The sequence below is a fragment of the Lynx rufus genome, unplaced genomic scaffold (assembly GCF_022079265.1).
Source record: "Lynx rufus isolate CCGP_SWC_20201006 ecotype Redwood Valley unplaced genomic scaffold, mLynRuf1.p SCAF_6, whole genome shotgun sequence".
NCBI lineage: Eukaryota > Metazoa > Chordata > Mammalia > Carnivora > Felidae > Lynx > Lynx rufus.
Window position 1 is genome coordinate 111383787 of NW_025814878.1, and position 22857 is coordinate 111406643.

The 22857-nt window shown below is 47.5% G+C and overlaps 1 protein-coding gene across 1 annotated transcript in view; it reads right to left on the minus strand.

Annotated features, from left to right (window-relative positions):
* Positions 1 to 20850, minus strand: part of PNPLA1 (patatin like phospholipase domain containing 1) — a 42666-nt gene extending 21816 nt beyond the window's left edge. The window contains exon 1 of the mRNA XM_047103118.1: positions 20557 to 20850. Coding sequence (XP_046959074.1) covers positions 20557 to 20761 — 205 coding nt within the window. The 5' untranslated portion in view covers positions 20762 to 20850. The remainder of the gene's footprint in view (positions 1 to 20556) is intronic.
* Positions 20851 to 22857: the final 2007 nt, after the last annotated feature.

Sequence of the window (22857 nt, forward strand, 5' to 3'; positions counted from 1 at the left end):
GGGTGCAGTAAGGTGCTAGGTCAGCTGTAATGTAGTGCTGTTGCTATCCACACTCTCTCCCTCTCTTGCCAACTTGGGGGGCTCTACAGATTTAGTAGGGAAAAGGGGCAGGGCTTAGAAGTATCACTGAGGAGGAAGGAATAAGATATATGTTTATCTTATGTATTTGCTTAAATCTAATGCCTCTCCCCCCTCCCCCCCCATCTCTTTGTGAGACCAAGGATGGTCTCAATCTGGCTTATCCTTTCGTCCCTAGCGCCCGATATGGTGCCCGGAACACGGTAGGCACTTAATAAACATGATTGCATGCATGGATAATGAATAAATGAATGAACCTCAGGAATCGAAGGAGGGCACTGAGGTCCAGAGAGAGAAGCAGCTTATCCGAGGTGCCCCAAGAATAAACCCGCTTCTCTTCCCCTCCTCCACACCGCCTCTTGCTAAGTGAAAAATCCTGGAAAGATGGGCACGTGGCGGCCGACAACTTAAACTGCTGGGGATCTCCTTCACAGGGTGCCCGGATGGGGTCTGCGGCGGCGCGGGGTAGATCTGCGGTGGAGGATGGGACTGAGCGGCCCCCGTCTCCCGCCGACTGGTAGCCTAGCAACAACCTCGGCTCAGCCAATCACCGCCAGGCGCCCCCCATTTCCCCCCTCCCCCCCCCCCCCCCCCCCCCCCGCCGCCGGCCGTGCTTCCCAGCAGCGGGCGCGGTAAGCAGGGGGGAAGCGGGCGGCGCAGCAGCCGCAGGGGAGGCGGCGGCGAGCAGAGCTGCGTTCCCAGGAAAGCCCTGCAATTCTCGGAGTCCCTGCACGGAGCACCTGGGAGTGTGCAGCTCGTACCTGGTCCCTAACTGTAGGCTGAATTATAGGCTGCCTATCCCCTTGGGTGTATCCTGACTGCCCGACTGCACTATAATAATAAAAAATTCCTATTATCTTAACAACAGTCATTTACCCATTCGCACTTGCGATCTCAGTGTTTCTTCACAGTGACAGCGTGCCCCTGAGGGGTAGTGACCCTGGTTTTATTCACCTTTTTATTTCCATACCCCACACGGCAGGGGCATTGATTGAAAAACGATTTGGCTTGAAGCCGCAGCGTGGCCACTGGAAGATCCAGAGAGACCTTCTGGGGCAGCGATTTTTCAGTCGGGGAGCCTTTATTCAAAAGAAACCTCAAGCGGAAATCCGATATATACAACAGCTAGAAACAGGGCTGTTCTAGGTTGAAGCCTAGTGGGGTCTCAGACCCTGCCCAATCGCCCCATCCCGCCCTAGGAAGGAGGCTGCTGAAAGCAGCCGAAGATTCTAGGAGCCTAGGTCAAAATACGAAACCAGACGAAATCGTCTTATTTTACGAATTAGAAATCGAGCCCAGGATAAAGATGACACTCAATAAATCCAGCTGGATGGCTGGATGGTTGGATGGTTGGATGGACAGAGAAATGAATAAAGATGGTTATCCCATAGGCCACAGTCTATGTTAACAGAAACTGGAACTAGAATGTGTGAGAAAATTCACATTTTTCTACTCTGTTCTGAATGCATTACAGGCTTTTGCCAAAGGCAAAACCACTCTGACCTAGTAAGCACTTAAAAAAACAAAACCTCAAAGCCAATACTCTTCTACGGATAATAACAATCTTTCACACAGACCTTTTTCTAGCCCGAAGAGTTTACTAAATTGGCTTTAAAAGTTCATATCAGCTTATATCAGGTTGCCATGGAAACAGCAGTGCCTTCCTGCGGTTCATACCTGGGTTCCTGTCAAGGTACCCATGGGGGTCTTTCCAGGACTGGGGCCTCACCCTGCCCCTGTGTGCCTCTTCCCAGAATCCAGGCGCAATCTCCCTGACTTGTCACTGAAGGATCTACTGATCGACTGGAGATAAAACAGGCAGAGAGGGAATGTATCTAGAAAGTTCTCTGGAACCTCAGAATGTTCTCAGGGTCGTTGCCTCTGCTCTTTTCTCTCTGACTGTTTTCTGTGGTGGACCAGAAGTCTCTCTGGGATCTTGCTCCAAGATAGAAACCAGTATTGTCCCCTTTCCAGGCTGTGGCCTATCCCACCCTACAGACTCTCCTTGCACTACTGAGGGGACCCTACGGTAGTGCAAGAGCTGTGAACTTGTCACCCACTAATCTTAAAAGTTGTTTTTGTTTCGTTTTACTTTGTATTTTGTTTTGTTTTGTTTTCTGTGTGTGTTGCGGTGGGGAGGGGAGCAGGGTCAAAAGACCTCCAAGTGAGTCTCTGCTAAACAGAAAAAAGGCCATCCCTGAATATCTCCTCATTCAAGAGATGTTCAAATTAGGGTGCCACTGCGGAGGAACACCTGTGTCTCCCTCTCTCCAAATCACGGTAACGCAAGTTAATTTCTGCCAACTGGAGACATTCACTGCCCCCGCTGTCCGAGACTTTGGAGAGACCGCTCGCCATCCATGTCATAGGAGTCTTTTCTTTTTTTTTTTTTTTGAAACTCCCCAAATACATTTTATTTTCATTAAATGTCTAATCTATGTCATGGGAGTCTTGAAGTTCTCTTGAGACCACAGTGTTCTCGTTTATGACACTTACCACGTTTGACACTTAGCACTTTCTGGTGCTGAGCCGGGCTCTGAGGCCTCATTGTCTCATTTAATCTTCACAACTCCTTTGAGGTAGGTACTAAGGTTATCTCTTTATACCGCAGGAAACAGAGGCTCACCAGTAACTTGCTCAAGGGCACACAGCTGGAAAGCCGCAAAGCTAGGCCTCCAAAGCCTGTGTTCTTTCCACTGCTTTGTCTCTCAGAGCCTCTGCTTCCCACTGTGAGGCAAGGGGGTTGTTCTCACGAAGGCTCTTGGGATCTGCCTTTCTGGGACTTAGCTTAGGCACACTTCCTAAGGGCTCAGATGTCCCTGGGAGACAGGAAGGCTCCCTTTAGAGCAACGGATCCCAAACCGCACCTTCAAATATATGTTCTTCTATCCCCACACCCAAAGCCCCTCCTCAGGGGCAGTCTGTCTCGACTCTTCTGGGTAAACACAAGTGCACAATCCTGCTTACTTCCCTTCGACACGCACTTTTTAAAAAATATAATATTTTATTTGTAAGTAATCTCTACACCCAACCTGGGGCTCAAACTCACAACCCTGAGATCAAGAGCCACACGCTCTTGGACTGAGCCAGCCAGGCGCCAAACCACCCCCCATCTTTTTTTTTTTTTTTTGACCATACAGACCTCACCCTTAAGTCCAGCTTAAGATCTGGGCCCCCTCCCTGAAGCCCTCCCTGCTCACCCTCGCTCTTAGCTCTCTGTCTCTCCTTACTGTCCATACCGCTTATATCAGGCTGTCTTGAGTGGCTTGTCCTGTGTCTCTGGGCAGCTGTATCCCTTGAGGACAAGGCCTGTATTAAGAATATCCTTCCCCCCATACTGCCTAGCACAGTGTTGAACACTTAGTATTCAAGGTATTCAAGAATGAATAAGTAAATTATTTAATGTTCCATAAGTAGGGACTATTTCTGTTTTGTTCCCCATTATGCCTTCGGCACTTAATTCAGTACCTGGCACACTGTAGGAACTTAATAAATGTTTGCTGAAAGAATTAATAAACATGTTTTAAAAATGAATGAATGACGGGTGACCGGGTGGCTCAGTTGGTTAAGCACCCGACTTGATTTCGGCTTAGGTCATGATCTCGAGGTTCCTGAGTTGGAGCCCCCATCAGGCTCTGCGCTGACAGTGTGGAGCCTGCTTGGGATTCTCTCTACCCTGCCCACCCCCACCCCCCGCCTCTGCCCCTCCCCCACTCTCTCTCTCTCTCTCTCTGTTTCTTTCAAAATAAATAAACTTAAAAAATGAATGAATGAATGAATGAATAAATGAGTGAATGAATGAATGATGAGCTGAAGAAGGAGATCAAAGAACCTCTTTTCTACTGCACTGACAGGAATCTTTCCAGCTGTGAGAAAGCAAACCACAGGGCAATTTTCTCTGTCAAGCCTGGTCCTAATTCTTGCCCCCACATCGATGGGCACAAGGCCCTGAGCTGGGGCCAAGAAGGAGATTCTTCCTTACAGGGTGGTTTCACGAGGGCAGAGCTGGAGCAACAGGTCAACTCCTGAGTCAGATGGGAGTCAAACTGATCTGGAGGTTTGTTTATTGTTTGTTTGCCTGTTTTCCCTGTAGAATTGGTTTAGAATTGGTTTAGAAATGGATCCACCAAATGCCACGAGGGATCCCAGATTAGATCCTGGGGCAGAAAGAAAGACATTACTAGAAAAAACTGGCAAAATCTATAGTTATAATAATGTACCAGTGTTGATGGCTTAGTGTTGACAAGCGTATCATACTTATGAAGGCACTCACATTAGGGGGGACTTGGGTGAAGGACATATCACACTATCTGTACAACCTCAGCAACTTTTCTGTAAATCTAGCAATATTCCAGAATTAAAATGGAAAGAAACCAAATGTCCATTGACTGATAAATGGACAAAGATGTGGTATACACACACACACACACACACACACAATAGAATACTACTTAATGATCAAAAAGAATGAAATCTTGCCATTTGCAACAACACGGATGGAACTAGAATGTATTATGCAAAGGGAAATCAGTCAGAGAAAGACAAATATCATGTGATTTCACTCCTATGTGGAATTTAGGAAACAAAACAGGGGGCACCTGAGTGGCTCAGTTGGTTATGCATCTGACTTCGGTTCAGGTCATGATCTCACAGTTTGTGGGTTTGAGCCCTGTGTTGAGCTCTGTGCTGACAGTAAGACACTAGATCCTGCTTCAGATTCTGTGCCTCCCTCTCTCTCGGCTCCCCCCGTCCCCGCCCCCGCCCTGTTAGTACTCTGTCTCTCTCTGTCTCCCAAAAATGAATGAAAAACATTAAAACAAAAAAGAAACAAAACAGATGAACATAGAAGAAAGGAAGGAAAAATAAGATTAAAACAGAGAAGGAGGCAAACCATAAGAGACTCTTAGATATAGAGAACAAACTGAGGATTGCTGGAGGTGGGGGTGGGGATGGGCTAAATGGGTGACAGGCATTAAGGAGAGCACTTGTTGGGATGAACACGGGGTGTTTATTTATTTATTTATTTATTTATTTTTTTTTAACGTTTATTTATTTTTGAGACAGAGAGAGACAGAGCATGAACGGGGGAGGGTCAGAGAGAGGGAGACACAGAATCTGAAACAGGCTCCAGGCTCTGAGCTGTCAGCACAGAGCCCGACGCGGGGCTCCAACTCACGGACCGCGAGATCATGACCTGAGCCATAATCGGGCGCTTAACCGACTGAGCCACCCAGGCGCCCCGAACACGGGGTGTTTATATGTAAGTGATGAATCACTAAATTCTACTCTGAAATCATTATTATACTGTATGTTAACTAACTTGGATTTAAATACAATTTAAACATTAAAAAAAAAAGTTTATTATAATTGAAGTAAAAAAAAAAAAAAAAAGGGACACACACACAGATGACCACGACTGTTAGGCACACAGTGCCCGCCACTCAGCAGGGGCTCAGTTAATGCCTGCTGATGTTGGGGGGAACGGATTGCAGGCTGTCACCCCCTTGAGTTGCTTTGCAAATTGTTAGATGTTTCTATGGTGTAACCAACATATTCAAAGAGTTTTACCAGATTTGCCATTCAATTCTCTTCAACTTAAGAGTCCAGGGGCGCCTGGGTGGCTCAGTCGGTTAAGCGTCCGACTTCAGCTCAGGTCAAGATCTCACGGTCCGTGAGTTTGAGCCCCACGTCGGGCTCTGGGCTGATGGCTCGGAGCCTGGAGCCTGTTTCCGATTCTGTGTCTCCCTCTCTCTCTGCCCCTCCCCCGTCCATGCTCTGTCTCCCTCTGTCTCAAAAATAAATAAATGTTTAAAAAAAATAAAAAAAAAAGAGTCCAGAAGACTGGGGGAAAAAGAACTTTTATCCACTCGGTTGATCAAACACGTTACTTGGAGTGAGTTAAAAAATCCTGATCTCAACACGGTAGCGCAAGTTACAACCACCATGCAGTGATGTCATTTCTAGCATTTTATAAAAAGTCCTTTTTGCACTTATCATGTCATTTGATCTCATTTTCTTAACCAATGTGCAGATGATCGCCTAGCCACAGAGTTTGGCAGGAAAGCTGTAGAGTCGCTTGCAAAGCAACACCTAAACTCATGATTTACGAGGACAGAGAAGGTAGAAATGAAGAGAGAGCTCAGTCTTGGTTTTGTTGTATAAACCCTGGCAAGTTGGCTAATCTCTCCAAATACCTGTTTCCTCCTTTCTAAAATGGGTAGAAATACAGTGTCTGCCTCGTGGGGTTGTGACAAGATGAGAGTAAATAACTCATGCAAGGCGTTGAGCACATTCTAAGTGCTTGATAAATAGCTGTTAATAGCGTGACACTGAGACATGAATCAGGGCAGAGTACTTTTTACGGGACATGCTGCCATCTTGGGCAGATAAGTAACTCTGGGGATGATTTCTGATGAAGACATTTTGATTCCAAAAGCGCACCCAGCAGCCGGGATTGAACTCCCGGTTCCATCTGGGACACGTGCACATTATACGCACGCATGGAAGCGCGACGCCCGCGGAGACACATGCACGGGCACGCACGGGAAAAAATGGAGGTTCTCATTCTGGTCTTAAAGAACTTTGGGGAGACTTTCCACTGCAGCAGTACAGGAACCTTTCCAGCTTCAGGAATGTAAAATAAAATTGTGAGACACAGGTGAACTCACCAGAAAGAAGGGGAAGAAAGGAAGGAACTGAAAGTCAGTGCCATGAGAAGAAAGCTGGTAATGTAGTTATCAGACCAGAAACTGGCGGCGCAGAGGCGGTAGTCCTGGGCTGTGTGAGGGGCACTGAGACCCTCCCCTTAAAGTCGGGACACTCCGATAACTGCTGGACCAGTGAAAGGTGTCAGTAGCTTATCTCTGCCCAGGGCTCTGGGTGAAAAGATAGTCTCTCATAAAAATTCAAAGCCCCCCAAGCCTGCCTTACATGTGGTTTACAGTTAGCATTGACACAGCCTACCAGAGTAATGACCATGAAAATTGATCCTGAGTGGGTGAGAACCCAGGGATGCCTGGCCAGGTCCTGGCAAACCAGCTCAGTTGGGTCCTGTCACTGCCCAGGCCACACAGAATTTACAAAAAAAAAAACCCAAAAACAAAAACAAACCACTAAGTCGTACAGATGAGCTCACAATTAAAATATTAAAAATATTAAGGATGCTGGGTGGCTCAGTCGGTTGAGCGTCCGACTCTGGATTTCGGCTCAGGTCATGATCCCAGGGTTATGGGGTCGAGCCCCGTGTTGGGCGCTGTGCTGAGCTTGGAGCCTGCTCGAGATTCTCTCCTTCTGCCCCTCCCCTGCTCGTGCTTACTTGTGCACGCTCTCTCTCTCTCAAAAGAAAATTAATTGGACAAGGTCGGAGTCTAGTAATCTTTGTGTGTGTGTGGTTTTGTTTTGTTTTCTTTGTGTTGAAAGAGAGAGAGAGGGAGAGAGAGAGACAGACTCTCAAGCAGTCTCCATGCTCAGCGTGGAGCCCAAGGGGCTCGATCCCATGACCCTGGGATCATGACCTGAGCCAAAAGCAACAGTTGGATACTCCACCAAAGAAGCTACCCAGGTAGTAATCTTTGTTTCAATAAGTTTAATAAGTTCATTCGGACATTCTTCGGTGAAATGTGAAAAATGCTGCTTCACCTATGCTTTTCTATTTCAAGAGAATTTTCTTTGTACTTATTCTCCCCTTCACTCAACATGCCTTCATCAAAGACCTGTTTTGCCAGGCACTGTGCCAGGAACACCATGACTTCCTTCTCCCTCACTGTAATGGCTAAAGGATGTGCTTGCACTCCCAAGTTAGAGTTGGGAAAACCGAAGGGGGAGGCAGGTCACTGGCCGGCCAAGGACCCACAGTGATGAGTGGCAGAGCCGGAAAGCCAGCCCCAACCTCCTCCTTCCTGGGAACCGCACTCTCCACCACCCCCGGGGGTCTTGTTCCTCAACTGACCCAAGAAAGGAGTCACCAGGGCCAAGGTTCTCACAAAGTGGTCTTGTCCTCCCAGTACAGGCCCCTGAGGGCCAGTGGGCCCACCGCCTGGAACACACCTGGCCACCTGCCAATGACACTAACTTCAGCCTTGGCTCCAGGGCCCCAGGAGGCCTTTGGTCACTGGCATGGCAGGTGGGAGGGAGACCAGGACACCTGTAGTGGACTCCATCTCCGTGGAAGGGTCCTGCCGTGCCATGTATGTGGGGCAGGGTCCCTCTGGTGCTCTCATGTGCTCTGCAGGGGCCTTTGGAAGCCCACTTCCTGTGCAGAAGGACAGCGGGCCTTCCTTTCTGAGAATCAAGCACATTTGCTCCTCAGGGCTCTCAGCCTGGAACGCTCTTTTCTCTGAGCTCACGTGGCTCCTCCTCCCTTCCTTCCACCTCAGAGAGGCCTCCCCCGACCAGCGCACCTGAAACCTCACCCTTTAATCCACCCTTGAATCGTTTGCCACACCCTTCTCCTGCTTTATTTTCTCCTTGGAGCATGCACGCTGATGTTTTTCTATGTGTTTGGTTATTCATGGCTTATTCCATCAAGACGAGGTCAGCTTCACGAGGGCAGACAGCTGTTTTGTTCACTGCTGGAACCTGGAATGAATCAATGACTGGTCTATTTTATCACTGCAATACAGCCAGATCCTGGTCCTCAACTTCTTTGTCTGCACGCTAAGTGGATTAGACTCAAACGGTGGCTTTCAAACTTAAAAATAAATAAATAAATAAATAAATAAATCATTGGAACCTTCCTCTAAATGAAATGTTAAGAAGAATGGACAATAGCAGGAGTATACTTCAAAAAAAAATTGTTTTTTAAAGAGCCTGATGTGGGCTTGAACCCACAAACTGTGAGATCATGACCTGAGCCGAAGTCGGACACTCAACCGACTAAGCCAGCCAGGCGCCCCCGGGACTATACTTCTTGAAGCTGCGGGGAGGTCCCAGGGCTTCTGTGTGTGTCCTCTCCCTGTTCCCTGGCTCCTCCCTCCCCTCAACCTCCCCTATTCTCATAGATCGATGGGGTTCTTCGGAACACAGTTTGGAAAACATTGGCCAAAGCAAGGTCCACCTCCAACCAGTTACTTCCTCTCCCGAAGTCTAAATACAATCATCTGTAAAATGAAAAAGTTGGACTCACTGACCTTCCTTCTATGAAATTCTAGTATTATAAGTCTAATCAGCTCCATAAATGCAGAAACTTATCTAAGAGTCAGGTAGACTCCAAGATAGAAATTGCAAAAACACGTTCAACGTCATGCCTGCCAACAGCCAGCAATCATCGGGAGTTTATCAAGCATTTCTTGTTTGACAAGCAGTTTGTGGAGCCACGGGACTCATAAAATCTCAGATTGCTCAACCAGCTAGTTGATGAAACAAGACACAGCCCTCGAAACGAAATCATTAAGACCGTCTACCATCAAGTGCTGGAACAGGTAGACAGGTTCTATGGGCAAATGAGAGATCATGGAAAGAGATCCAGTGGGGTAAAATGGGAAGGTATCTTGGAAGAAGGTGACATCTCTCCAGAGAAAACCAGAAGGCCATTTTAGGTAGAGGGTATAATGGCTGCTGTGTTGCACCGTCAGGGCCCCGTAGCAGGACTAAGGTTCTCACACCCTCAGCTGCCCGGAGGGCGGCCTACTGATGGTTCGGAGCTGAGGCCCTCCCAGCCAACAGAAATGGACTTGGCCCGGTGGTTATGGAGTCAGGGTCTTGGTCCCAGGCCGAGACTGAGTTTTCCATCATTGCCATGTCTCCAGTTATGGTCGTTGTGGCAGAGACTGCTAATTGTCCCCACCATCCATTCTCCGCTTCTTCCTTGGGACTTGAACCTACGGTTTTGAGCCAGACACGTGGCTTCCCAGAATAAAGTCTACATTTCCCAGTTTCCTTTGCAGTTAGATGTGGTCACGTGACTAAGTGCAGATCCATGGGATGTAAGGTGACATGATGTGTGTCACCTCCAAGGCCTGCCCTTAAAGAGAGGAGGTGTGCCCTCCGCTTTTCCTTCCCCACCTAGCTGGAATAAAGACATCATGGGGAGCCCTACTGGACTGTAGGCAGCACAATGGAAGGAAGCTTGGTCCTAACTCTGTGGAGCCACCACACTAGCTTTGGGAGGCTGGAGTGCAAAAGGTCACATAAGTGAGCAATGCTCTTCTGTCTTGCTGAAGCCTCTGCTATCCCGACCAAAGCAACTATAGTATCAACCCCTTAGTTGGCAAAGCTCATTCATTCATAGGAACCACTGTGATTCCCAGAGCCAGGCCGCGGAGAGGGGAAGGCAGGCCTGATTCTCTCCCATTGTACAGCCACTGAGCTAAGCTCAAGATGGCTGGTCCAAGGTCACTCACTGCTGAGTGGATTCCTGGGCCCAGGGGGGAAAGGAAGGGTGGAGAGAGTTTAGACCTTGGGATCACACCAGCTTTGGTTTGAACCCCACCTCCCTCCTTACTGAACCCTACCGTGAAAGACCAGGTGAAAACAATGTGTGTGGCAAGCTAGGCTGATGATCTGCCTCTAGGACATTTTGGTTCTCAGAATCCAGAGGGCCTGATGCCTAATGAGGTGCTCTTTCCCATGAGGATTCTGGCGTCTGAGGTAAGGGCTATTCTCTGGCTGTGGGAGCAAGAAGGAAACCAGGATTCACTCTCAGGGGAAGTGATGTCTGAGGTAGGCCTTGGAGGATGGGGAGACGTTAGGTGGGGAGAGAAGGGACGGCATTCCTCAGAGAGGGAACAGCTGGAGCAAAGGCACAGGGATATGACTCATCCTGAGACTCCATACCGTGGGACTGAAAAGAAACGCTCCCAATCCTAGCCCTGGTCCAGAGTCCCAGCCTTTTAATATTTTATTTAGTGGTTTGGGGGTTTGGAGTGGTGGGGGCTGGGGCAGAGGTTGGGGGTTGAGAAGGCAGCATGACAGTGCTTGGAAAATAATTACTTAAAAAATTTTTTTTAAGTTTGTTTATTTGTTTTGAGAGGGAGAGAGAAAGAGAGAGAGAGACTCTGAGTGGGGAGGGGGGGCAGAGAGAGGGAGAGGGAGAGAGAATCCCAAGCAGGCCCTACACGCTGCCAGAGCAGAGCTCGACGTGGGGCTCAAACTCACAAACTGAGATCGTGACCTGAGCCGAAACCAAGAATCAGATGCTTAGCCAACAGAGCCACCCAGGTGCCCCAGGAAGATAATTACTTTTAGAGGACAAAACAAAGTCACCTGATGAGCACATGGTCCCTCCTCTCACCCACTAGGAGATGCTGCGTAACAGCCACTGAAGCAGGTGCCTGCCCCCACAGTCTGTGCTGTGTGAGCAGATCGACCCGCCTCCGTGCCCCTGGGCTTCCTCAGACTCACAGTGTTTCTCTGCACAGAGATACATGGTCTGAGACGTTCATGTAAAAAACAAAGCCTGGTGAGGCTACATGCAACTTACAAAACAAAACAAAGCTAGGTGGGGAGGCTCTGGACGAAACCCAGGTGGTAAATGCTGATAACTATTGAAGTTACAGGATGGGTTCTTGGCCGGGGGGTGGGGGGGTGGTGAGTGTCCATGATATTGTCCTATCTCCAACATGTTTGGAATTTTTTTTTGTTAAAAAAGTTATTAATAAGTTTTTTTAATGTACATGTATTTTTATAGCAGCATTATTCATAATAGCCCAAAGTAAAAACACCCAAATGTATATTACCTGGTGAATACATAAATAAATAAAACGTGTTATATCCACACAATGGAATATTGGATAAGAGAAAGAATGAAACAACCACACATGCGACAATATGGACGCATTTGAAAACATTCTGCTAAATGAAAGAAGCCAAATACAAAAGATCACGCATTGTGTGAGTCCATTGATAGGAAATGTCCAGAATAGACAAATCTACAGAGACAGAAAGTAGATTAGCGGTTGCCAGGCACTTGGAGGGGGGCGCGGGGTGGTGGTGGTGTAGGAATTCAGAGGTGACAACTAAGGGATATTGGGTTTCCTTTGGAGATAACTAAAATGTCCTAGAATGGATGGAAATTGAATGGAAAAAGCCATTCCCCATTAATAATCGGACAGAGAATTTTCATTAGGCCAGTACTGTGATGGGCATTTTACAGGTTTCCATACGAAATGCTCCAGCCATTTCCACTGCCTCCTGGTCAGACATTCACAGAGTCTTAGGGAGGTAGTTTTCCAAAGTTCACTGGGTCTCAACCCTGGCTGCACACTGGAATCCCCTGGGGGTTGGATAGACACTGGTGCCTGGGTTCCGCCCCTGCCCCAGGAGGATGGTGATTTAATTTGCTTTAGGCAGTGAGCATTAAAAAAATTTTTGTTAACGTTTGTTTTTATTTTTGAGAAAAAGAGAGAGAGAGACAGAGCACAAACCGGAGAGGGGGAGAGAGAGGGAGACACAGAATCCGAAGCAGGCTCCAGGCACTGAGCTGTCAGCACAGAACCCCACGTGGGGTTTGATCTCTCAAACCGAGAGATCAGGACCTGAGCCGAGGTTGCACGCTTAACCGACAGAGCCACCCCAGGCGCCCCATGAGCAGTGGGCATTTTAAAAGCGCCCCGGGTGATCTGAATGTGCAGCTGAGGGGAAGACTGTTTTAATGACTAGAAGAGAATATTGAAATTATGACATTAGAGTATGGCATTCTATCATTTTTTTTTTAATTACGTGTATATGAGATTATAACATAAACAGTATTTCTCCCTGTGCATTTCAGTCTGGGAATCTGGAGACCTTGGGTCTACAGGTCATCTCTGTGACTGCACCAAACAAAGGGGACCCATGGGAGCAGCAATCGGGCAGGCAGGTGGGTCTCTCAGAGGGCTGGTGCTCCCTTCTTCCGGAGCGGCCCTTTCCCATCTTGGACAACTCTTGCTGAGCCCAAAGCCGCTTCTCTGACACTTGCACGTGGCCCCTGACCTCAGTCAACCTGCACCATTCACCACTCCCTGGAGGTATCCCCTTCCCCCCACCCTGCTGTGTTACTGTTGTGATGTAATTTGAGGTCCTCACGAGAAGTCCGGGCTCCTGCCCAACCTATCTCCTACCTGTGGAACTTCTCCTCACCATTTTCTTTTTTAATGTTTATTTTTGAGAGAGCACAAGAGGAGGAGAGGCTGAGAGAGAATCTGAAGAGGGTTCTGAGCTGACAGCAGAGAGCCCGATGTGGGGCTTGAACTCACGAACCATGAGGTCATGAACTGAGCCGAAGCGGGACACTCAACAGACTGAGTCACCCAGGTGCCTCTCTCCTCACCTTTCAGACACCACCTCAGATGCCACTTCCACGAGGCATCTCTGGAGACGTTGCCCCCTTCCTCTGCACTCCTATGCCTTTGAATTTCTGACATTCAGCTGGAACTCTCCTGTGTTATACCTACCGGCTTGCTGCCCTTAGGTCCGAGTAGACTATAAATAAGTTCCTTGAGGGTGAAGGCAGAGTTTCATTTTATGTTATATGTCTGTGTCCCCTGTAGAGCCTAGCATAGGCTCAGCAAACACTTGTTGAATGAATGAATGAATGAATGAACATAGACCTTTACTGCATCACTAATGAAAACCAGGCACTGCGCTAAGTGGTTTTACAAACACTTTCACGTACCCCAAATCGGTCCTATCACAGAGCTTGGCACACATTTCCAGAAGATGGACCCCCTGCTGCCTTGGCTTTCCCAGGAACAAAACATACAATCTCGGGGCAGAAAGCACAGGCTGGCAACAAGAGGAGGGAATGTGACCCGGAGGAGAGAGGCCCCGCGTGCCACATGTTGAAGAATTTTCTAAAAAAGAGACAAACCTCAGGGACACCTGAGTGGCTCTGCTGGTAAAGCATCTAACTCTTGGTTTCAGCTCCAGTCATGATCTCACGGTGTGCGGGTTCAAGCCCTCCGCTGAGCCCCCCATCGAGCCTGGCAATGGCAGCATGGACCCAACGGCAGCTTGGGATTCTCTCTTTCTCCCTCTCTCTCGGTCCTTCCTCTGCTCGTGTTCTCTCTCCCTGTCTCAAAAATAAACTCACACAAAAAAATAAATAAATAAATAAAGAGAGACAAACCTCTGGTTACATGGTGATACAGTGATTATTTGCACCTAAAATATGAAATCATCTACCAACAGACTTTTGGAACTATTAAGAATGTTCGCACGTTTGCTCAATATGTCAAAACGGTCAACCTTCCTTTATATCAGCAATAATCAATTAGATTAGAAAATGCCATAGGACGAAAGAACCCGTATTTCACAGAAACAAAAACTAATAAATTCAATAAAGACATACACAATCCTTATTGAATGGCATTAAAGGCCAGAAGAAATAGAGAGAGACTATATTTACAAATGGGAAGATATAATTTCAGTTAAAATCCCAGCAGAGCTTTTCTCAAGGGGAAAAGCGGGGTCAAGAATAACAGAGGCAATATTTGAAGAAGAAATTGGAAGAGGAGCAGAGGCGTTGCCATATATAATAAGGCTACAGTGATGAAAACAGTGAGATGTAGTGCAGAAATGCACAAATTCACCAGTGGGAGAGAAGAGAGACGCCAGGGACAGACTCTTGAGAGTCCGAAGCTTGAGTAAGCCAGAGGCAGCATCTCAAACCAGTGTGAAGAGGGTTGACTGTAAATGGTGTGGAGAAATTGTTTCTCCCACGGCAAAACAATAAGAAACTTTGATTTCTCCCTCAAACCAGCCACAAAATAGAATTAAGGATTTTTTTTAATGGATTAACGAAAGAGCAAAAACCTTCAGAACTTTTGAAAGGAAATGTAGAAGAAACCATTGTAACAAAGTAAAGATATTAAAACAGAAATTATAGGAGGCAAAGTTTGAAACATTTGTGTTAAAAGTGACATTTTCTGAACGACAAAAGACATCCTAAGATAAAAAGACAAGCCACGGAGTGGAATAAAAGGGCTGTAATGTCTAACTGGCACATGAATTCGTGTGCTGACTGTGTAGAGAACATCGACTGCAAGTTAAAGAGAACAAGATGATGGTAGGAAAAACAAAACAAAACAGGAAAAGCTCACAAGCAGGCAGGTAAGTCACAGAAGAGGGCACACAAGTGGGCAGGAAATACACAGAGATGTTTAACATTACGACCAATCAGGATATGACAATTAAATAAGCAAAATAAAATGTGATATATTTTCACATGCATTAGATTGACTTAAAACTTTGAGGTCTGACAATATCAGGAATTGACGACATTGTGGGAAACTTAGAACTCGCACGTGCTGCTGGAAGAATGATTTAGTCAAGTCTGGTAACGTTAATGGGAATGCGTGTCCTAGAGAAACATTCGATGTGGGCATGAGAGACACGAAGAAGGGTGTTCACTGACGTGTTTATAACACAAACTTGACTGTTCCATCAATGGAATGGCTAAGCGAGCCATGATATACTCTTAATGGAATATATACGGAAAGAGGTAAAGATGCTCAAAGAAAGGAGTCCTCAGGTAAAGATACTCAGGAAATGGAGTCCTCCTTCTTGTTCTGCTTCTAACTGATGATGGGATGTTGCACAAGTCACTTGTCTCTCTTTCTTGAATGCTCTCCCCAGATATTCTCACAGCTGGCTCCCTCACCGGCTCCAGGTCCGTGCACAAATTCAACCTGCTCAGACAGACTTCCCTGACCCCAGGATCCACACAACTGACATCTGTACTCCCTGACGTTGCTTTGTCAAGAAGAAGCATATTTCTGGGGTGCCTGTGTGGCTCAGTCGGTTACGTGTCCAACTTTGGCTCAGGTCATGATCTCACGGTTAATGAGTTTGAGTTCCGTGTCGGGCTCTCTGCTGTCAGTGCAAAGCCCCCTTCGGATCCTGTCTCCCTCTCTCTCTGCCCCTCCCACACTCGCTCTCTTTCTCTCTCTCTCTCTCAAAAATAAATAAACATTTAAAAACAACAACAACAAAAAGAAGCATAGTGGTTTAAAAGATGAGTGTGCATAATAATGAAGCAACAGAAAGACAAATAAAGAAACTGATCCCATTCACAATTGCACCAAGAAGCATAAAATACCTAGGGATAAATCTAACCAAAGATGTAAAACCTCTGTATGCTGAAAACTATAGAAAGCTTATGAAGGAAATTGAAGAAGATACAAAGAAATGGAAAAACATTCCGTGCTCATGGATTGGAAGAATAAATATTGTCAAAATGTCAATACTACCCAAAGCTATCTACACATTCAATGCAATCCCAATCAAAATTGCACCAGCATTCTTCTCGAAACTAGAACAAGCAATCCTAAAATTCATATGGAACCACAAAAGGCCCCGAATAGCCAAAGGAATTTTGAAGAAGAAGACCAAAGCAGGAGGCATCACAATCCCAGACTTCAGCCTCTACTACAAAGCTGTCATCATCAAGACAGCATGGTATTGGCACAAGAACAGACACATAGACCAATGGAACAGAATAGAAACCCCAGAACTAGACCCACAAACGTATGGCCAACTAATCTTTGACAAAGCAGGAAAGAACATCCAATGGGAAAAAGACAGTCTCTTCAACAGATGGTGCTGGGAGAACTGGACAGCAACATGCATAAGATTGAAACTAGACCACTTTCTCACACCATTCACAAAAATAAACTCAAAATGGATAAAGGACCTGAATGTGAGACAGGAAGCCATCAAAATCCTAGAGGAGAAAGCAGGAAAAGACCTCTTTGACCTCAGCCGTAGCAATCTCTTACTTGACACATCCCCAAAGGCAAGGGAATTAAAAGCAAAAATGAACTACTGCGACCTTATGAAGATAAAAAACTTCTGCACAGCAAAGGAAACAACCAACAAAACTAAAAGGCAACCAACGGAATGGGAAAAGATATTTGCAAAGGACATATCGGACAAAGGGCTAGTATCCAAAATCTATAAAGAGCTCACCAAACTCCACACCCAAAAAACAAATAACCCCAGTGAAGAAATGGGCAGAAAACATGAATAGACACTTCTCTAAAGAAGACATCCAGATGGCCAACGGGCACATGAAAAGATGCTCAGCGTCGCTCCTCATCAGGGAAATACAAATCAAAACCACACTCAGATATCACCTCACACCAGTCAGAGTGGCCAAAATGAACAAATCAGGAGACTATAGATGCTGGAGAGGATGTGGAGAAACGGGAACCCTCTTGCACTGTTGGTGGGAATGCAAATTGGTGCAGCCACTCTGGAAAACAGTGTGGAGGTTCCTCAGAAAATTAAAAATAGACCTACCCTATGACCCAGCAATAACACTGCTAGGAATTTACCCAAGGGATACAGGAGTACTGATGCATAGGGGCACTTGTACCCCAATGTTTATAGCAACACTCTCAACAATAGCCAAATTATGGAAGGAGCCTAAATGTCCATCAACTGATGAATGGATAAAGAAATTGTGGTTTATATACACAATGGAGTACTACGTGGCAATGAGCAAGAATGAAATATGGCCCTTTGTAGCAACGTGGATGGAACTGGAGAGTGTTATGCTAAGTGAAATAAGTCAAACAGAGAAAGACAGATACCATATGTTGTCACTCTTATGTGGATCCTGAGAAACTTAACAGAAACCCATGGGGGAGGGGAAGGGAAAAAAAAAAAAAAAGGAGGTTAGAGTGGGAGAGAGCCAAAGCATAAGAGACTCTTAAAAACTGAGAACAAACTGAGGGTTGATGGGGGGTGGGAGGGAGGGGTGGGTGGGTGATGGGTATTGAGGAAGACACCTTTTGGGATGAGCACTGGATGTTGTATGGAAACCAGTTTGACAATAAATTTCATATATTGAAAAAAAAAAGAAAATTTCCATTTTCTTTTGGTAAATAGTCAGTAGTGGAATACCAGATCATAGAGTATTTCTACTTGTCAAATCACTTTGTTTTATACCTGAAACCAATGTAACAGTGTGTGTTAACTATACTTCAACTAAAATAAAAAAGGAAAAAAAAGAAGACGAGTGTGCAGATGTTGGGTCAGAGTGGGTTCTAATCCCAGCTGTACCAACTACTGCTTGTATCACCTTAGGCAAGTTAGTTAAGCTTCCCGTGACTCGGTTTCCTCCTCTGTAAATGGAGATAATAATAGTTTTCACCTCAGAGGGCTGTGGTGAGTGAGTTGATATGCCAAAGACTTAGAACGGTGCCTGATATAAAGGAAGTGCTAGTAAATTACACGGCAGTTAACTTGAATGAAGACGACTGGAATGCCGTGAGATAATAAACCTCACAAACATGCTGCTGAATGACGAGGGTAAGTCCCACATGCACCTCACTCCTCCTTGAACTACTCTCCTGATTGAAATGAATGAGTTCTGACAAGTCCTTGAATGCCAGAGGACGGAAACACCACTTACTCTCCCAGATGGTGTATTTTAAGAAGTTGCAATAAAGATATGATGAGGGTGGGAGCAACAGAGCAGGTGAGTGGCACAGATACACAGAAAGGGACAGAATCCCAGAGGCAGGATGTCTCCAAGGGCAGGAATTCTGTGACTATCAGACGAGGGAGTGGGGGCTCTCACCCAGCCGCTTTTTGAAGGCTTGTTCTAGGGTCCATTGTGTGACTGAAACATTAACTGCGACATGCAAAGAGGTCTCTGTGCATTAAAAAAGATGTAGAAGGGCCAAGAGACACCTGAAAAGATGCTCAACTTCACTCATCCTCAGGGAAATGCAAATCAAAGCCACAATGAGATAGTACCTCCACCTGTCAAGGTGGCTAAAATCAAAAATATAAGAAACAACAAGGGCTGGTGAGGATGTGCAGAAAAAGGAACCCTCAGGCACTGTTGGTGGGAATGCAAACTGGTGCAGCCACTCTGGAAAACAGTGTGGAGCTTCTTCAAATAATTAAAAATAGAACTACCCTATGACCCAGCAATAGCACGGCTGGGAATTTACCCAAAGAATACGGAAACACTAATTCGAAAGGATAGGTGCACCCCTATACTTACGTGATTTACAATAGCCAAATTATGGAAGCAGCCCAAGGGTTCACCTATTGATGAATGGATAATTACTCAGCCATAACAAAGAAGGAAATCTTGCCATTTGTAACGACATGGATGGACTTTGAGGATATAATGTTAAGTGAAAGAAGTCAGTCAGAGACAGACAAATACCATGATTTCACTTCTATGTGGACTTTAAGAAACAAAACAGACAAACAAGGAGAAAAAGAGACAAACCAAAACACAGACTCTTAACTATAGAGAACAAACTGATGGTTACCAGAGGGGAGGAGGGTGGGGGGATTAAAGAGCACACTTACCATGAGGAGCCCTGGGTAATGTAGAGAATTATTGAATTGTTGTATTGTACACCTGAAACTAATGTGACATTCTATGTGAACTATACTGGGATGTAAAATTTTTTAAATGAGAAAAAAAAAAAAAAGATCTAGAAGGATCTAAGCAGAGCCCTTAGCACTGGCTACAGGAGGGAGGCTTAAAAAAACAAAAACAAAAACAAAACTCCATTTACTTTTGCACTGTTCGAGTTTTGTGCAGTGAGAAAGAGTTAATTCCTTGTGAAATACTAGAAAGAAAAAGTGATTTGCCCATAAGAGGCCCTCAGTAGATGGGCGTTACTATTATTCTTTACAAGGAAGACAGACAGACTTCTCAGCAAGCACAGAGGTGCCCAGGAGGGGAAGGCAGTCCCGCCCGGCCTGCTTTCCTCACACAATGCAGCTGGGCCTTCTATGAGGCTCACTGGCTCTACCTTCAAAGTGTATCCTGAACCCATTCATACTGTCCTCATCACCCAGCCACCGGCTGTGCTCATCCCTCGTTAGACACAACGGTGGTCTCCCTGTTGCTGCCCTTCCCCCTCCGACTCACTCTGCCCAGCAGCTGAGTGAGGTTCCTTAAAAACCCCAGCCGGGTTGGGGCGCCTGGGTGGCTCAGTCTGTTGAGCGTCTGGCTGCGGCTCAGGTCATGATCTTGCAGTTTGTGGGTTCGAGCCAGCTCGGAGCCTGGAGCCTGTTTCAGATTCTGTGTCTCCCTCTCTCTCTGCTCCTCCCCCGCTCATGCTCTGTCTCTGTCTCTCTCTCCTTCAAAAATAAATAAAAACAGTAAAAAAAAAACCCAGCCGGTCGCTGATGCTTACCAAGCCAGCAGTTCCCATGTGTCAGACTCTGTGATAAACCGGTCCCTCTAGCTCAGTTAATCCTTCAACGACACTGGGAACTCGGTACAAGACAGAATTTCCACCTTACAGAGGCGGAAAAAGAGGCACAGAGCATTCGGTAGTTTGCCCCAAGTTCGTGGCGTCACGGGTGCACCATCTGACCCCTGCCTGCCTCTCCAGCCTTGACCCCCACCCCCTCCTCCTCGCCCCTACTCCCTGGCCCCCTGGCCGCTCCTCCACCTAGAACGTTCTTTCCCCCATCTTCAAACGACCTGTGCTCTCATATCACTCGGGTCCCCTGTTTGAATGCCGCCTTCTCCGAAAGGGCTCAGAAGTTCCCCCAGGGAACCCAGAACCAAGGCCTTACCCATTTCAATCCCGCAGATGACCAGGGCCGCAATCACTGCCCCTGCCGACGTCCCGGCAAAGCGATGGGTCGTTTCCAGCATCCGGGGGGCCAAGTCTCGAAGGGCATCCACGGCCCCGGCCTGGTAGAAGGAGAGAAATCCACTGCCGGAGAAGGAGATGGAATGAGGAGTGTCTGGGTCCCCCTTGAACACCTGTTCTTCCATCTCCTTGGCCCCTCAATGCTTGCCTCTGGCTGCTGTCCTACTGGAACTCAGGGCCAAGCTTCCCTGCCGGCCCGGAGCCTAGAGTGGGGCCGTCTCTCCCGGGTCGGCTGGGACACTCACAGGTGGCTCAGGCAGCCACCGCCTGGGCTTGTCGGGCTCCTCCGGGAGGCAGTCCCAAAGGCTGGTACAAGGTCTCAGGCCCAGGCCGAGGGGCAGAAGGCACCCCGAATGTGCGAGCGGCGTCCTGGACTTCCGAGCGCGCCTCTGGCTTCATTGTGTGGCTAGGTTCATCTCTGTCACAGACTCCTCAGCCCTTGTCCCATGCTGCGTTCAGCTAGCAGACCGGCAACTGCCACCAGGGCCATCCCAAAGAGGCAGGCACTGCTCAGCTCTCAGCCCAGGAGGCTTCACACACTGAGTTGCAAAACCTCCACTGATGGTTATCACAGGGTGTCTCTGACACGCTGCGGCAGCAAAGGAATTATGTGTTGGCCTCCCTCCAAGAGGATGGTGTCCCCTCCCCGACAGGGGCAGGGCCGGCAGGTTGGCTATGGTCTTTGAGGGGGACCCACTCACTCCACCCGTGCCCCCCGACAGCATCGCCCCTCCCCAGGTTCCTTCTCCAGGCTCTACGGGCCCCGCAAGGTGTGTTACACAATTGTTTTTATTTGCTCTTATGCAAGACCGTGTGTGTTTGTTCACGTGTTAGGACTGGCCACGGGCAAAATTGTAAAGGAAGAGAAGTCAGGCTTCAGGGCCCCACCCATCACCACCTCACCATCTCTCCCCACCTTTCCTCTCCAGCCCTACACTGACCCACTCACGCTCAGCACCCTCTCACCAAGCGCCAGACTTCCATGCTGTCTCCTAAGTGTACAGGAAAAAAGTCAACCTGAAATCTAGACATTCTAGGTGATGGGAGCTTCATACTGTGTGCTCTTCTGATGATAAGTTGGAGAGGGCAAAATTTAACCCCGAGAATGAACAGCCTTGGGAGGCCAGACAGGGGGGCATTGGGGTCAGGGCCGAGAGGTGTTTGGAGCCCAGAGGGCAAAGGAAGTGGTGCGTGGGGACCAAGGTTGGCTCCAGGGAGCATCGGTCATGCCCCTTCTGGAGCTGTGTAATGTGGCCCGGAGAGGAGGGCCCTTCCTCAGCCCACAAATTTCTCTGCCTAGGATACCACAAAGCCGCAAAGTGGCAAAATCACATCTCTCCCCTCCCCCCAACCCAAGACCATACAGTGGTAGGACCAGAATTAGCATTGAGACACCAAGTTCCCCACTCGACGCTCAGCCCAGCTCCACACTCTGTTAGGATGCGATGTCAGTGCTTCCCCCTGTCCCAGGGAACCCCCACCAACTCGTGGCCCCACGGATCCACACTGGAATCCACAATGAGGGCAACTCCCCGGATTCAGTTAGGAGGAAGTTTTCTCTCTTGGGTGGATAGTTCCAGATATATAATTGTCTCCTCCATCTGGGAAGGGACCTTTTGATCAACTGTGTGTTGTAACAGGGACAACGTGTGCGTCTGTGAGTACAGACAGAGGGACGCGAGGCTTTACTGCTGGTGGGCAGGATGGCGGGACGTGACAGGTGGAGTCCAACCAGCTTTCGGAACATGGAGACCCTGCCTCCTTCCTGGGAAACCAGGTCAGCTCCACTGAGTATTCGAGCACCCAGCTCTGTGTCGGGGGCCCGGGGGACGGGAGTGTGTAGAAGCACCATCCTTGAACTCAGACACTCGCAGGCTTCTTGGGAATAAGGCAAAGCCAACGTGAAACAGTCAGAGAAGCTCACACGGCAGTCTATAATTAAGGACCAAACTGCGCAAAGCTGAGATTCCTGCCAGGGAAGTTAAGATCCGAGGGTGAGTAGCGTGGGCTGGACCCACCAGAGAAGCCATGCGGTGGACCCCTGGGGTGGGGGGATTTGAAGAAACTGGAAGGAAGAGGGAAGGTATAGTGGCAAGGAACAGTACAAACTCCCCGCAGAAGGCGGAAAGGGCGTGATGGTGGGCAGTTACCCAGGATGAAGGGCTTTGGATCACACCGACACGAGTTGAATCCCAGTTCTGCTATTTATTTTTTTTAAAAA